This window comes from Penicillium robsamsonii (assembly GCF_028829455.1).
Source record: "Penicillium robsamsonii strain IBT 29466 chromosome Unknown utg000003l_segment0_segment0, whole genome shotgun sequence".
In the NCBI taxonomy this organism is placed as follows: domain Eukaryota; kingdom Fungi; phylum Ascomycota; class Eurotiomycetes; order Eurotiales; family Aspergillaceae; genus Penicillium; species Penicillium robsamsonii.
The window spans coordinates 2,789,095-2,802,832 of NW_026643221.1; the positions used below are offsets into that span (position 1 = coordinate 2,789,095).

General features: G+C 48.2%; 5 protein-coding genes across 5 annotated transcripts; 4 read left to right on the forward strand and 1 right to left on the reverse strand.

Moving 5' to 3' along the window:
- Window positions 1-1,370: 1,370 nt before the first annotated feature.
- On the reverse strand, window positions 1,371-3,725 carry N7447_005777 (threonine--tRNA ligase THS1; the record flags this gene model as incomplete). The annotated part of the gene is given in 4 exon segments (XM_057230039.1): window positions 1,371-2,771; window positions 2,831-3,095; window positions 3,158-3,399; window positions 3,414-3,725. The coding sequence occupies 4 exon segments, from the start codon at window positions 3,723-3,725 to the stop codon at window positions 1,371-1,373; spliced, it is 2,220 nt and encodes a 739-aa protein (XP_057085129.1).
- A 211-nt stretch (window positions 3,726-3,936) lies between these two features.
- On the forward strand, window positions 3,937-4,825 carry N7447_005778 (H/ACA ribonucleoprotein complex subunit GAR1/NAF1; the record flags this gene model as incomplete). The annotated part of the gene is made up of 5 exons (XM_057230040.1): window positions 3,937-4,015; window positions 4,077-4,124; window positions 4,181-4,281; window positions 4,344-4,489; window positions 4,543-4,825. The coding sequence occupies exons 1-5, from the start codon at window positions 3,949-3,951 to the stop codon at window positions 4,823-4,825; spliced, it is 645 nt and encodes a 214-aa protein (XP_057085130.1). The 5' UTR covers window positions 3,937-3,948.
- A 462-nt stretch (window positions 4,826-5,287) lies between these two features.
- On the forward strand, window positions 5,288-6,303 carry N7447_005779 (CDP-diacylglycerol-serine O-phosphatidyltransferase; the record flags this gene model as incomplete). The annotated part of the gene is made up of 5 exons (XM_057230041.1): window positions 5,288-5,360; window positions 5,415-5,472; window positions 5,529-5,566; window positions 5,693-5,874; window positions 5,935-6,303. The coding sequence occupies 5 exons, from the start codon at window positions 5,288-5,290 to the stop codon at window positions 6,301-6,303; spliced, it is 720 nt and encodes a 239-aa protein (XP_057085131.1).
- A 4,180-nt stretch (window positions 6,304-10,483) lies between these two features.
- N7447_005780 (WSC domain-containing protein) lies at window positions 10,484-11,455 on the forward strand (the record flags this gene model as incomplete). The annotated part of the gene is made up of 3 exons (XM_057230042.1): window positions 10,484-10,814; window positions 10,879-11,381; window positions 11,435-11,455. 3 exons carry the CDS (start codon window positions 10,484-10,486, stop codon window positions 11,453-11,455), a joined length of 855 nt encoding a protein of 284 aa, XP_057085132.1.
- A 1,984-nt stretch (window positions 11,456-13,439) lies between these two features.
- Window positions 13,440-13,679, forward strand: N7447_005781 (uncharacterized protein; the record flags this gene model as incomplete). Its single annotated transcript, XM_057230043.1, has 1 exon — window positions 13,440-13,679. One exon carries the CDS (start codon window positions 13,440-13,442, stop codon window positions 13,677-13,679), a length of 240 nt encoding a protein of 79 aa, XP_057085133.1.
- Window positions 13,680-13,738: the final 59 nt, after the last annotated feature.

Genomic DNA, 13,738 nt, shown 5'->3' on the forward strand with positions numbered 1-13,738 from the left:
TAAACTCCTACGTGCACCCCTCCTCTTCTGCCAAGAGACAGGCCCATTTGATTCCAGTGTGGAACTGCTTAGCATCCCGATCAGCGTTGTGTTGCGAGGCAAATGTCCTGCCACAATCTTCCTCGTTTTTGAGTGGGCAAAGAACCCATTCCGCGCTTCTCACACGGCTACCAGAATCCTTATTACCATGAAGTCTCAGTGCGTGCTTTGCGGCGTCCTGTATGGTAGAAAACTTCTTGATTCATGTCTTTTAAGAACTAAGAACTAAGAACTAATATGTATGCTACATCTCTATAGAGGAGGCAGAAGGAGAAGATAATTTATACACTGCTATGAAGCTCCTTGTATGCTTCATGGGGACAAAGAGGGATCTAACACATTGCGAGCAAGAAAATAAGACCTTACTGCATTTATGTCCGAGTGTCTTGGGAACAGGAACACGCGCTGAATGAGAAAGAGAGAGAGAAATCTTGTTATGGTGAACAACCCTACAAACACCTGGCCGCGGTAGCTCATCCCCATCTCAACAAAAGGCCTAATGACCCAGGTGATATAAAAGTGTTAAGGGAGGTCTACGGAGATGTCTAGGTGCATGGTGCATATGGGATGAGATTGATAAATAGTCAGAGTAGCCAATTTACCGACAAAGAAGTTTAGCAGATCTTCTTTGGCCCATCGAAAGCACTACGCACGAGAGCAGAGATCAATAGTAGATGAGGAGACAGAGAACCATGCTAGCTACGCAATGGGAAATATGATTGTCTCAGGCTTAAGACATGGGAAAAAAACATGTGAACAAATCTAGAAACTCCCTTTCTATGAGCTTGAATCTAGAAAGTCTCCGCTATATGAAGTGATTAGATTGTGATAAAAACCTGGGTTATGGATGGAAAAAAAGTAGGGCTAACAATACTGCTGGTTCCAGGGACCAAAGTGGCAGAAATCTAGAGGTTACTAGAGAATGAAGGTAGAAGTCATTTCACAAAACCTCTTTCCGCTTTCTTTTCGTCTACCTACTTGTAAAAAGAAGAAAGAGGAAAAAATATTTTGAATAAAACTAAAGAGATCACTGAATAGACCACTGAAAAGATATCACAATACCACATAAGCGTCCAACTATTCCTATCCTTGTTTTTCTAATAGGGGAGATCACTAAGTAGGCTAAACTTTGAATAGACACTCCCGTTAACAGGAAGATGTCGATCTACGTAAGGTGTGTTCGCTCTTAAGGGTGCCGCGTTCCGCTCTTGGAACCAAGCCCCTGATTATTCTACAGCATTAAGTATGTACGGGATATATTTAGCAGAATCAGTGGAATATCCGCATGTAACTTCATTTCACTTTTCGTAAATCGGGAACAAATCTACCCCCTACAGAGTGTTCTCCAACCGACGCTCCTTGCGTAATGCCCGGAGCTTGACCCGCGCCTCCTCCAGAGGGACCATGATGCCCTTATTTTGGGTAGCAGGATCATCACGGTTGCGGATGTTGACGGTGCGTGCCTCCTTCTCCTGGGCACCCACAACAAAGATGAAGTTGTACTGAGCCAACTGGCCGGTACGAATCTTCTTCTGCAGGGTGTTGCCACTGGTGTCCACGTCCGCATTCAGCTTGTCACCCTGCAGGATACGCTGCACCTCCTCAGCGTAGTCGTTCAGAGCCGGCATCACTGGCACAATGAGAACCTGGCGCGGACTGAGCCAGAACGGCCACTTGCCGCCAAAGTGCTCGATCAAAATACCCAAGAATCGCTCGAAGCTACCAATAATAGCACGGTGAATGACAACAGGGCGGGCACGACCAGGGGGCAGTCCGTCGGACTTGGTCTCTCCCTCCTTCGCCGCCTCCTCGGTGTTCTTCTCCTGCTTTTCGTTGGTCTGATACTCCAGCTTGAAGTTCACCGCAGCCTGGTAGTCTAGCTGGATGGTTGCGCACTGGAATTCACGCTGGAGAGCATCCGCAATGGTGATGTCGATCTTGGGTCCGTAGAAGGCACCATCACCCTCGTCAATGGTCCAATCATTACCCTTAAACTTGGTCAAGGCCTCCTTGAGCTGGTCTTCGGCGTGGTTCCAAGTCTCCAACGCACCCATATACTTCTCGGGGCGGGTAGACAGCTTCAGCTTGAAAGTGAAGCCAAACAGCCCATAAACGGACTGCAAGAAATCGAACAGACCTTCCACCTCAGACATTATTTGCTCCGAAGTACAGAGAACGTGTGTGTCGTCTTGCTGGAACTTCCTAACTCGAGTTAAACCACTCAGAGCACCCGAAGCCTCATTTCGGTGCAAAACCCCGAAATCTGCAAGACGCATAGGAAGTTCGCGGTAACTACGTTCACGGTGGCCGAACAGAACGAAGTGGCCAGGACAGTTCATGGGCTTAAGAGCCCACTCGCGCTTCTCGACATCCAACTTGAACATATCATCCTTGTAGTGAGCCCAGTGTCCGGAGGTCTTCCAGATACTGACGTCGTACATGTTGGGGGTCTGGACCTCTTGGTAGCCTCGCTTGCGGTATTCAGAGCGCAGAAGAGACTGGATCTGGTTAAAGATCTTGGTTCCGTTGGGGAGGAGGAATGGGCAACCAGGGGACACCTCATCGAAGAAGAATAGCTCTTGCTCCTTGCCAATTTTCAGGTGGTTCCGCTTCTCAGCTTCTTCCAAGAACTTCAAGTGATCAGCCATTAGCTTCTTGTCGGGGAAGGCGACACCACGGATACGCTGCAGAGAGTCGTTGGACTGGTCGCCAAGGAAGTAGGCCGATGAGTTCTGGGGGTAAAAGTGAGTATGGGTCTTCCTCGATCAATAGGTCAACCATCCACGCTTACCTGCATGATCTTGAAGGTCTTGATTTTTCCGGTGTTTTGAATGTGAGGGCCTCGGCAGAGATCGACAAGGGTACCACAACGGTAGACGGTGCTACTCTCGCCGGTGACGAGCTTGTCAATATAGTGCAGCTTGTATTTGCTGTATGCGAACATCTTCTTGAGGTTCTCCTTGGAAACCTCCAATCGGTCAAAGCTTTGCTTCTCCTTGAAGATGCGCGACGCTTTAGTCTCAAGCGGCTTCCAGTCAGCCTCCTTGACAACCCGTCTGTTTTCCCACATATATTAGCATAGGCACAATTGTGAATGGTAGGTGATAAGATAACATACCCATCGGGCATGGCCATATCGTAGAAGAAACCTTGAGGCGTTGGAGGTCCGTGAGAGAGCTGGCAGTGGAACGATGTCTCACAGGCTTCACCAAGAGTGTGAGCACTAGAGTGCCAGAACACCTCACGGGCCTCAGGGTTGCTGAAAGGCACAAGAAGCACACTGCAGTCCTTCTCCAGAGGCCGGTTCAAATCCCACAACTCTCCGTCAACCTTAGCGATAACAATATTGGCGCTGAGATCCTTGGGCACATCACGCAGGAAAGATCCAGGAGTGGTCTCGAAGGCTTTGGCGGGGACCGAGGAGGGGGGGTGCCGTCGCCAATGTCAAGGGTAACGTTGATCTCTGGGTGGGGGCGGTTCTTGATCTCCTCGAGAGATTGTTGCCAGAGTTCCTCGAAGAGCCTGTTTCGCTCAATCATGTCCTCCGGGAGGGTATCGGGGGTCGGGGCCTGCTTAGATTTCGCATTCGCATCTTTTGGAGGGGCAGCGGCGGCTTCAGAGGCGGGTTTGGCCTGCGCGTCGGCGGCAGGCCGCACAGAGAGATCCTTGGGGGTTTCAGATGCCATTTTTAAACCCCTTGGAGCAATGGTACAAGGGAATTGGACTGCGAGCAAGAACTCTGATCGTGGTATGCTCCGCGTGGAGGGGAAAATGACTCTTATTGAGGGCGGTGAAGTAAAGGTCACGTGCTGGTACTGCCCTTAGCCGACACTTTACCGCTTCAAGTTTCCACCGAGCGAAAACTTCTCCAGCTTTGTACAAGCCGTCAATAACCCTTATCACCACAAAATGTCTTTCCGTGGTCGTGGTAACGCTTCTGGTGCCAACCGGGGAGGTTTCGGCGGTGGCCGTGGTGGTGAGAATTTTCCAACGTGAATGCGATGTTAAAAGGAGCTAACGAAATTTTTTTGTTGCAGGTCGCGGAGGCTTCCAGCAGTCATTCGGCCCCCCAGCTCAGGTTCTGGGTAATTATTTTTCTCAAGTCGACAACGATTGATTCATCTCGCTGATATTTTGATAGAGTTGGGTTCCGTGATGCACTCTTGTGAGGGCGAGATGGTCTGCGAGTCCGTCAACCCCAAGATTCCTTACTTCAACGCTCCTATCTACCTGGAGAACAAGGTACGCCACCACTCCACCAAACCAATATAATCTACAGAGCATGACCTAACTGGTTTATCTAGACTCAAATCGGCAAAGTCGACGAAATCCTCGGTCCCATTAACCAGGTCTACTTCACCGTCAAGCCCCAGGACGGTATTGTCGCCACTTCCTTCAAGGCCGGTGACAAGGTCTACATTGGTGGAGATAAGCTGCTTCCTCTCGAGAAGTACGATTCGCTGTTCTATCATTCATTTACGCTCTGACTAACTCACCTCTTAGGTTCCTCCCCAAGCCCAAGCCTCCCCCAGGAGCTGCTAAGCCCAAGCGCGCCGGCGGTGGTGCTCCCCGTGGCCGTGGTGGATTCGGTGCTCCCCGTGGCCGCGGTGGATTCGGTGGCCGTGGCGGTGCTCCCCGTGGCCGTGGTGGCTTCGGCGGTGGTCGTGGTGGTGGTTTCGGTGGTAGCGGCGGTTTCTCCCGCGGCGGCGGCGGCGGTGGCTTCTCTCGTGGAGGTGGTCGCGGTGCCCCCCGTGGTGGTGGTGGCTTCCGCGGTCGCGGATATTGATCGATCCAATGTACTGTCTCGTTATGGCGTTTTGGGGGATCTGGGAGCTTTTTCAGGAATATCTTTCCGTCTTCTTGTGCATCCTGCGCAATTGCAACTTCACTGGCTGCAGGCTGTAGAATATCACCAGTCAAAAATGTTTCTGTTATTTTCATTGGATTTTCCAGAACTTGCAATCTCATATTAAATCATAGCAACTCCTGTAGAAATTCGGGGACAATCCTCGGCTCGCTGGACTTTTGGTTGGGATGTGGCTAGTGGATGTGGCGCAGCTGCACCGCCCCTACCTGCAGTTTGAAATGACGTTGACCGCCCACGAATCTGTGCGTCTTGTCAACACTCCCAAGCAGGATTGACAGCATTCTTATTCTTCTTACCCCTCAATCTTGCCCTCTAGACATCTTATTGAGACAGAGTTGTCTTTTTCCATAAATTTTCTTCGAATCTGATATCCATTTGAGCATGTCTCGTCGGACATCGACCATGGCATCGAGCGAGGCCTCTAGCAGCGGTGTCCCACCTTCAGGTGATGGAGGTGCGTTTGAGCTCCCTCTGTTCGTTCATGGGCAATATAGCTCACATTTCATAGGCCAGGCGAAGCAGAAGATGCTGCTTTCCGAGGATCATGGGCATTTCAGCATGGTGAAGTCAGTTTTGTGCTTTCCGCGCTCATTTGCCCTCGGCTCAGCCTAACACTCAATAGGGCCATGCATCTCGCTGATCTGATTACTGAACTGAATGGTAAGAGATCTCAACACCTGAAAGGTTTTGTCTGAATTGGCTTGCTAACTCTTCATCTTAGGTTTCTGTGGAGGCAAGCTCATATTCCCAACTGTTTTTCCAACCTACGACTAATATCTTGAGCAGTCATGTCTGTCTTTTCGTCCATGCGCTACTGTCTTGGAGACCCAACTGAATACGGTGCCATCTGGGCTGCCCTCGCATTTATGCCTTTCGGTCTGTTCTTCGACTTTATGGATGGCAAAGTCGCAAGATGGCGCAAGAAGTCGTCTCTCATGGGGCAAGAACTCGACTCGCTAGCGGACTTGGTAAATGCTCCCGGGAAGTAACCACGGCCAAGTTGTCGCTAACACTTTTATTCCCACTAGATCTCCTTCGGTCTCGCTCCCGCTGCTGCCGCATTCGCTCTCGGTATCCGGACCTCGCTTGATCACGTCTTCCTCACCTTCTTCGTCCTCTGCGGGCTGACCCGCCTCGCTCGGTTCAACGTTACTGTAGCCGTACTTCCCAAGGACCAGTCCGGCAAATCCAAGTACTTCGAAGGCACACCTATTCCGACCACTCTGTCAATTGCCTCTCTTATGGCCTACTGGGTCTCTCAAAGCTGGACGCACGAGAATATCCCTCTTGGTCTTGTTGCGGAAGGTACCATCTTCGAATTCCACCCTGTGGTCCTGATGTTCGTTCTGCATGGATGCATGATGATCAGCAAGACGATACATATTCCTAAGCCATGAGCTCAACCCAAATTTGGCCGCGCATTTACTGTTGGAAAAAGAATGCCCGAGTCTGTTGTCTCTCTCAACTTGGACAACTGAAAATAAATATCGGGAGGGCCATTGTCTGTAGGCAAGACATAGCATGATCTCGATGCACTTAAATACGGATGCTTAATTGAATTTCAATTACATAGATTGAACTATCGTCATTGTGGCTTTTGCATAGGAGTTGGATTGCATGGTTGTGACCAGCAAGGTCAGTATTGAACCTGTATATAGCTTTCACCAACAGCGCTACTCGTTGTCATCAATCTCAAGTACATATACAAAAGGAAGTGAACCGTGGATCCTCTATCAATTTTAATAACGAGCAAACGCAATGCTGACGGACATACTCGCAGCCGTAATGATGGCCAGATAGCTCCTGAGATATCGCAGCATTTGTTTGCTTTGATTTCCTCTGTGGGCCAAACACTCTACCATTTTTGTTCAAGCCAATCGCCGCCATGGGCCTGACCACATTGAGCCACGCACAGTGCCTCGAATGGCAAAACAACCCATAACCAATAGCGTAGTGAGTTAAGTCGCTGCCCATGTACAATTACCATTTATTGGCCTCATTCTTGGATGGGAAGGCGAGCCACAGATATTCTGCCAATCGACAACATAGACACATACGCAATATTGACCTATACAAATCGTCATAATGACTTCTTGTCTGTCTCACACAACCTCCAGGGCCGTCAATGGGGCGTTCGATACGCCAACAAGCAAGCGTTGAAGACAGGAAATAAAATAAAAAGGCAAGTTTACCTAGAAAGCCCTATGACCAGCTCACCAGATCGCATCTAAGCCACTATAGTAGACCAAGCCTATCATAACCACAGCGATGACCATCACCAGACTTAATCCCCCAATATGCCCCGAATGCCGCGAAGATGGTATAAGACTAGAAGTCAAAGAGGACAACCCGAATGGCAATGCAGGCCGCCCATATTACAAATGCTATCCATGTGATCGATTCATCTGCTTTGCTGATCAACGTGGGATAAGTCCCGCCAACCCACTCTGCAAGTGCGGCGAGTACACTCGTAGGCAGATATCGGGGACCTCGAAGGATGTGCAGCATGGGATTCATTATGTTTGTGCTCGTGGGAGCTGTCGCTTCTACGAGAAGGAGGTGGATGGGGTTGGTGCCCAGCGACAGGTGCCAGATAGGTCGGTGAGGATATGTGCAAATTACTCTTATATTTGAGGTCGGAAGCTTGAGTTTGATGGTGTTATTGTGATCATTTTTATAATCTGGTTTGTGTTGGACTTTGGTAATAATATGCTTCTTTTCCTTGCGTGTGTAATTTTTGGTACTTCACATTGTGCTGAGGTTTACTAGGATTGTGATCTGGGGTGAGTTCTCGCCTTGGGATAATATGGTCAAAATGTTCAGATTGATATTTCTAAGCGGTATCATACTCTACTCTCCGAAGTAATCAAGCCGGCCTTTCCGCATGTCTAGATTAATCTGGCAGATTGAATAAAGGTCACAGGCAAAGTCAGAATTTTTAGCATTTATAATTAGAGTCCTTGGCTAGACCCTAGATACATCGTGGGTCAGGCAGGTTCTAGACCCAGACAGTTTGAGTTCGATATCCAAATCCAAGTTGCCCACAGTTTAGACAAATTGAACTGGTGTTCTCGTTGAGATATCCCGAATACAAAATATTCAGGCGAATTGAGTAGACTCTTTTCTTTTTCGATTTTGATTACTGTGAACCCCGGCAAGGGGGGACGTTTCTACATGATTCCCTTGACAGGTGGAGAATCCAACTGTTCTAGTGGACGCCACTGGTCCCGGAATATCTCTGTGTGGTCCAGCCGATCTCTCCGTCTGGACAGGTCTAGGCATGTTGACGAATTACTGTGTATGGAGTACGCAGTACAGACCGGTATTGCCTGTGCATACTGTGTTTTTGGAGGCTCTGGCCTATACGTCGTACTCGGATGTCGGACCTGAGCAGATCGTAAATAATGTCTCACTATTGGAAGATCACTCTTCATTGAGCGTTGACTGTTTCTTCTGTGGGCTCTGTACTCCGTAGCTGTGAGGGTCTTTAGAAGGGAATTGGGTCGGCATTGAATTGATTATGATGATCGAACGTGGTGTGCATGTCGAGATGCTTACCTGCGTAGGCATGGCCGTTTAAACGATTTTGATGCCCACGTAGATCAGGAGGCTTATATTAATTGGTCTGGCAGTTGCAATAACAATACAACCTGTGACTCAGAATGGGTTGCAAGGGACCAAATCTGCAAGGTACAGCTTATAGATTATGTATACACATTCGCTCTTCGGGGCGCACTTGGCCGCATATTGACCACCAACTGTATCTCTCCACTCAGTATGGGTAAAAAGTCGGTTCTCGCATGACGGTAACGTGGGATTAAATAACCTCCGATATCTCACGAGCTGTTATATGTACTCCATATGAGAATACGTAGGCAATGCTAATAATATCACATAATATTAAGCAGCTAAGATATGAACAAACATACGAGGCACAGCCTCGAAAAAACGGTCCAGGTTACAATATACCACAAGATATGGACAACACACCCTTGTATATATACCATTTATAGACTTGCACATCATAGAGTTGTAGATCCTAAGCCACAGTGCCCTATTTTACAGTGCGACAATTGACATACGGTTTTGAGTGGCTGAAGCGCTGTTACAGGAATACGATGTATAAAGAACAGATCATAATTTGGTACGCTCCACTCGGGAGTGGCCGCTTATTACCCATGGAAAGATTGTTGATGGAAAAGGGGGAGATACCTAAAGAAGAGATATCTACATGTATATACATAGGGATCTTGAGTACGCAGTACACTCGGGGCATAAGGCTAAATGTTAAATCAATCCTTCAAGTTTCATGTTTCATGTACGGAGTACTCTGTACCCGTAATTAAAACGCTCTTAGCGCATATACGGGGTATGGAAATTGGCTCCGCCTGGGAAATTACATTGTAGCCCGCTTCATGAAATGGTATTTTTTTTCTTTCACCAAAACCTGGCTGTAATCTGGTCAAATTTCCCAAGCCTGAGACAGCCAAGGATGCACTTATCAGCCACAAAGGCCCGTGGCGTAATCCGTACATCGACGGGTCATTTAAACAGAGAACACAGCAGATCAATGGAAGCCGATCCTGAGGAATAAAGCGTTAGCCGAGGGTGAGCTGGGCTGTGCGTACAATTTTTGAGGGGTAAAACAGCAAGTCGTCATCGAGGGTCTCTTCATGTGGCAAGGATGATCTTTTCATAAGTCCATGTAAAGTAATACCAATTGTACATACTATTTTGGATATTGAATATTGGACACACAGTCTCATAATCACCGCTTAGTGCCTGAAGTAGACTAGCGGTATGCCCAAGGGTTCCATCTAGCTGCCGTGTTTGACCAAAATCGGAAATGGATCAGCCACAGTCCCTTGGTTTACCTAGGCGGTACCTGATTACCTAATGCTATTTTGGCGTATCATTGGAGAACTGTTTGTTTGTATACCTGATACTGTACCATACAGGGAGCAAACAACAATGAAACCACCCGTGAAAGACAAGCGCTAGAAGTACCCGGTACTCGAGTGCACCAGGGCCCTCCCCCCATATTACAAGTACCTCATACCTTCTCCGGGGAACACAGACCCCTTGACAGTCCTTCCCAAGGGATCCATTATCCGTCACTTCTCTTTCCTCCTGATCTTCCCATCTCCCCTTTGCACAACACATTCGTTACCCAATCTCTTCGCTCGTTTACTCCCTTTTATCTGGGGGTTAGCAACCGAACTGCTTCTTAATTCACGGTCGCTCTTTCTATCCCGACTTGTAGGGGGTGAACCTCTACTCGACCACGTCCTCCGGGTACCCGTCAACACAACGAGAAATCACCTTTCTTTCACTTTTTCCTCGGACAAAACCTCGACTTTCTCGTTAGATACGCCCTGGGTGTCTGAATAATTCAGAGCCAACGTGGTGGATAGTTTGAGAACAAACGACGTCTACCGACATATTATCAAACAGAAGTTCTTGAGGGTTACGCAGGCCGTCCCCAGTCCTTCCTCAACCACCCCTGCGACTGTGTCCAGCGGTGTTTACTTTCCACGCTGATTTCGATATTCGACTTGCCTACTCTCCCAACACATCATGCTTTTCAACACTCAAGGCGCCCTCGCGGTGTCTACTGTGCTAATGGCAGCCACCTCAGCAGTTGCAAAGGACTTCCAGGTGGTTCCTCGCGGCCAGCCAGAAGGGAAACTTCAGGGTTGCTACTCCAGCATTCCTGGGTACAAAAAGTCAACAAGCTGGACGTTCCAGAGTTCCGGGTGGTGCCTAAACTACTGTGCCAAGGACTACGCAGCATTTGCTTTGACAGCAGGCTCTGACTGTGTATGCGGTAACACGCTACCACCATCCAGTGCCAAGGTTTCAAGCGACAAATGCAACAAGCCATGCACTGGCTGGCCCGATGATATGTGTATGTCTATATCGCTGATCTATCGGTCTCGAAGAATTGACCCGCTAACAATAATCTCGAATAGGTGGTGGTAACGAGTACTACTCTATCTATACCACAAATTTGAAAGACGATGTCCCCACGTACTCCGACGAATCCAAGTCCACCACAACCACGAGCACTAGCGACAGCAAGACTACGACGCAATCCGACGAGGCTGCCACCTCCGTCTCCACTACTTCCGATAGTGTAAGGACAGAGACTGCGACAGCAGAGGCCAGCGCGAGCACTGTCCCTGAACAAGATCTCGATGAAAAGGCCTCCAAGAGCAAGAACACTGCCGCAATTGCGGCCGGAGTCGTTATCGGAGTGGTTGGATTCGCTGCTCTCTGCGGTGCTGGCTTCTTCTGGTGGCGATCCAAGAAGAACAAGGCTGGTGTTGCGGGTGGGGCCACTGGCGGCTATGGCCGTGACTCTGGTCCGCCCTCGATGTCCGATTCTCGGTTCGATGGAGACTACATGGCTCAGCGCCGCCAAAGCAATGGTAGCATCGACGATGACCATGACTTCTCCCGCCGGATCTTGCAGGTAAGCATGCGCGACACCTAATAAAATCGTTCCGAAGCTGACTTATGATACAGGTCACGAACCCCGATCGCTAAATCAATACCCATTTTTCGAACCATTCATACTCCCCTCCCCTTTCTTCTCTCCACTCGGTATTAGCGAAACCCACGTCTTTTCTACCTCGATCGAACTCCGTTACGAGAGTTTCCTTATCCTGCTGTCATTTTTTTCATTCTGGTTTTTCAGCGGAGTTATGATATCCGAACGGCATATGGCTCGACCCAAGTCAGTGTCCCCCAGTTGGTGACCTGCTATCTCTTTGGCCCTGCCTCTGGGTTGCTTTTAAGCCAACCCGCTCCGTGACTGCTTCTTGAATGGTGTTGCCATGTTTCTCGATCAGCGTCTCTTGGGATCTACATTGAGAAATCAACCGCACCACCGGCCTTCTCTGCCGAAGACCCGATCATTATCATTGTATCTTGTTCAATTAAAGTGAAGTCTCGGCGGATATAGAGACGTGTTCGAAAAGGCGTTTCTTTCTATTTCAGCTCTATCAATGCTCAACATTCCCTTTTTATGAGCAAACCATTCATTTTTTATGTGATTCTCTTTTACTTTTTTTCTCGTTTTGGTCTCTTCTCTGGACAAGTCTTTGACTATCGGTCCATAATGAGCTTCTCACGTTTTGCAGTTAGCTCCAATTTGGTTTGATTCAGGGATGGGTGACTGGAAATAGACGAGATCAACCAGCTGTACTTAATGTGAGAATGGATATGCACATCAGTCTGTGGTTATTTTCTTGTAGGCTAAACTAATGTGGTTTGGTTGGTCAAGGCTAGGTCTACTTTTGCATACCCCGGACGAGTAGTTCATATATATATATATTGGATATCTCTGGCGTATCTGGATGACCTAATATCTATTTAATCAGTAAACTTGCATTGATCATCTTTTCTGTCTCAAATAATTTATAGACATACCAATCCTAGTTGATAAATCAATATATCCAGGTCAAGATCAAATATATATCGTCGTGGCACTCGACCAAGTTCCGAGGTGTATTACAGTCAATAAGCCATGCGCTGCATCCCTTTTACGTCGAGGTTTTCTTATGAGCAATAGAGTTCACTGTCAGATAGATATGTATTGTATCACAACCTTTATATCGACTGGAATGTTAGGATTGCAGAATGCAGACAAAGGTGATGTTGAAATGTCTATCCCTATATTCGCTCTATATATCTTGAACTCCATCACCATTGGGGCATGAAGAGCACAGGTAAGCAATGCTAGGAGCACATAGAAGAGAAATCTCACTTCAGATGAGGTAGCAAACATCTTGCTTCTTCAGATAGCGTAACTATGTCATAAATACCGCATTTGTTTCAATGCAAATATCGTGCGATATAGCCCCAGTCTTAGCCAGTCTCACCATGCTGGGGGTGATTAGCCTAAGACCCCTGATCAACTCCAAGAATTTTGGCTTTATAGCTGCCCTCCATACCCACCGACCCAAACAGGAATATATATAAGAACCTACCCTACAGCAGGACTACTCCCACCCCCATATTATAGCCATGCCATGCAAATACAGACCATCAAATGTAGCAGCAGGTCTCAAGTCAGAGCTCCAGACTGAGGATGAGCCTTTTCCAAAAGAGGCCAAGAATGACACTCTCACCACTACAGCAAAGCAATAACCTAACTCAAAACCTCCATCTCTCCCCATATCCATACCACATAGCCCAACATATTCTCGTACTGTTAGTCCAAGTAGGGAGTCTAACAGCTTCAGCACAGCCCACTGACAACATGGCTTCCATATGATGGTACAACACACAAGGTGAGCCCTCTTAAGGGTATGGGTCGGACCACGGGATTGCTGTTTCGCCCTGCTGAGCAGCATGAAAGAGTCGTCCTCGCCGTACCTGACACAAGTATTGCCGGAATTACTGGCGTTGAAAACTTGTCCTGGGATGCCAGAGACAAGTGGACTGACTGTCTTCGGGTTCGATCCTCTACATGATGAGAAAGCGTGCGTACTGCTAGGTGGAGGTGTTGGTATTGTTAGTTTCGAGGATGGATGTTGGCGATAAGGGTGTGAGTCCAAGGCTTGGTGGGTGGGGATTGAGGGTTCTTGAGACTCTGACCTGCGAAAGGGTTGGACGGGTTGACTGGCTCCAAGAGGATGTTTTATCATCGTGGGGTAAAAGGCTTGCTGCCGACAGAGAGAAGTTGTATCCTCGGGAGAAGATGGATATGTCGAGGGAGTTGCAGGATGCTGGAGCCTGTTGCTTTGAGATGGTTGATGTTGGATGACGAGCGTAAAGACTCAACCTAAGGTGACGAATATAGCAAGGTGTTTCGCAAAGTCGATC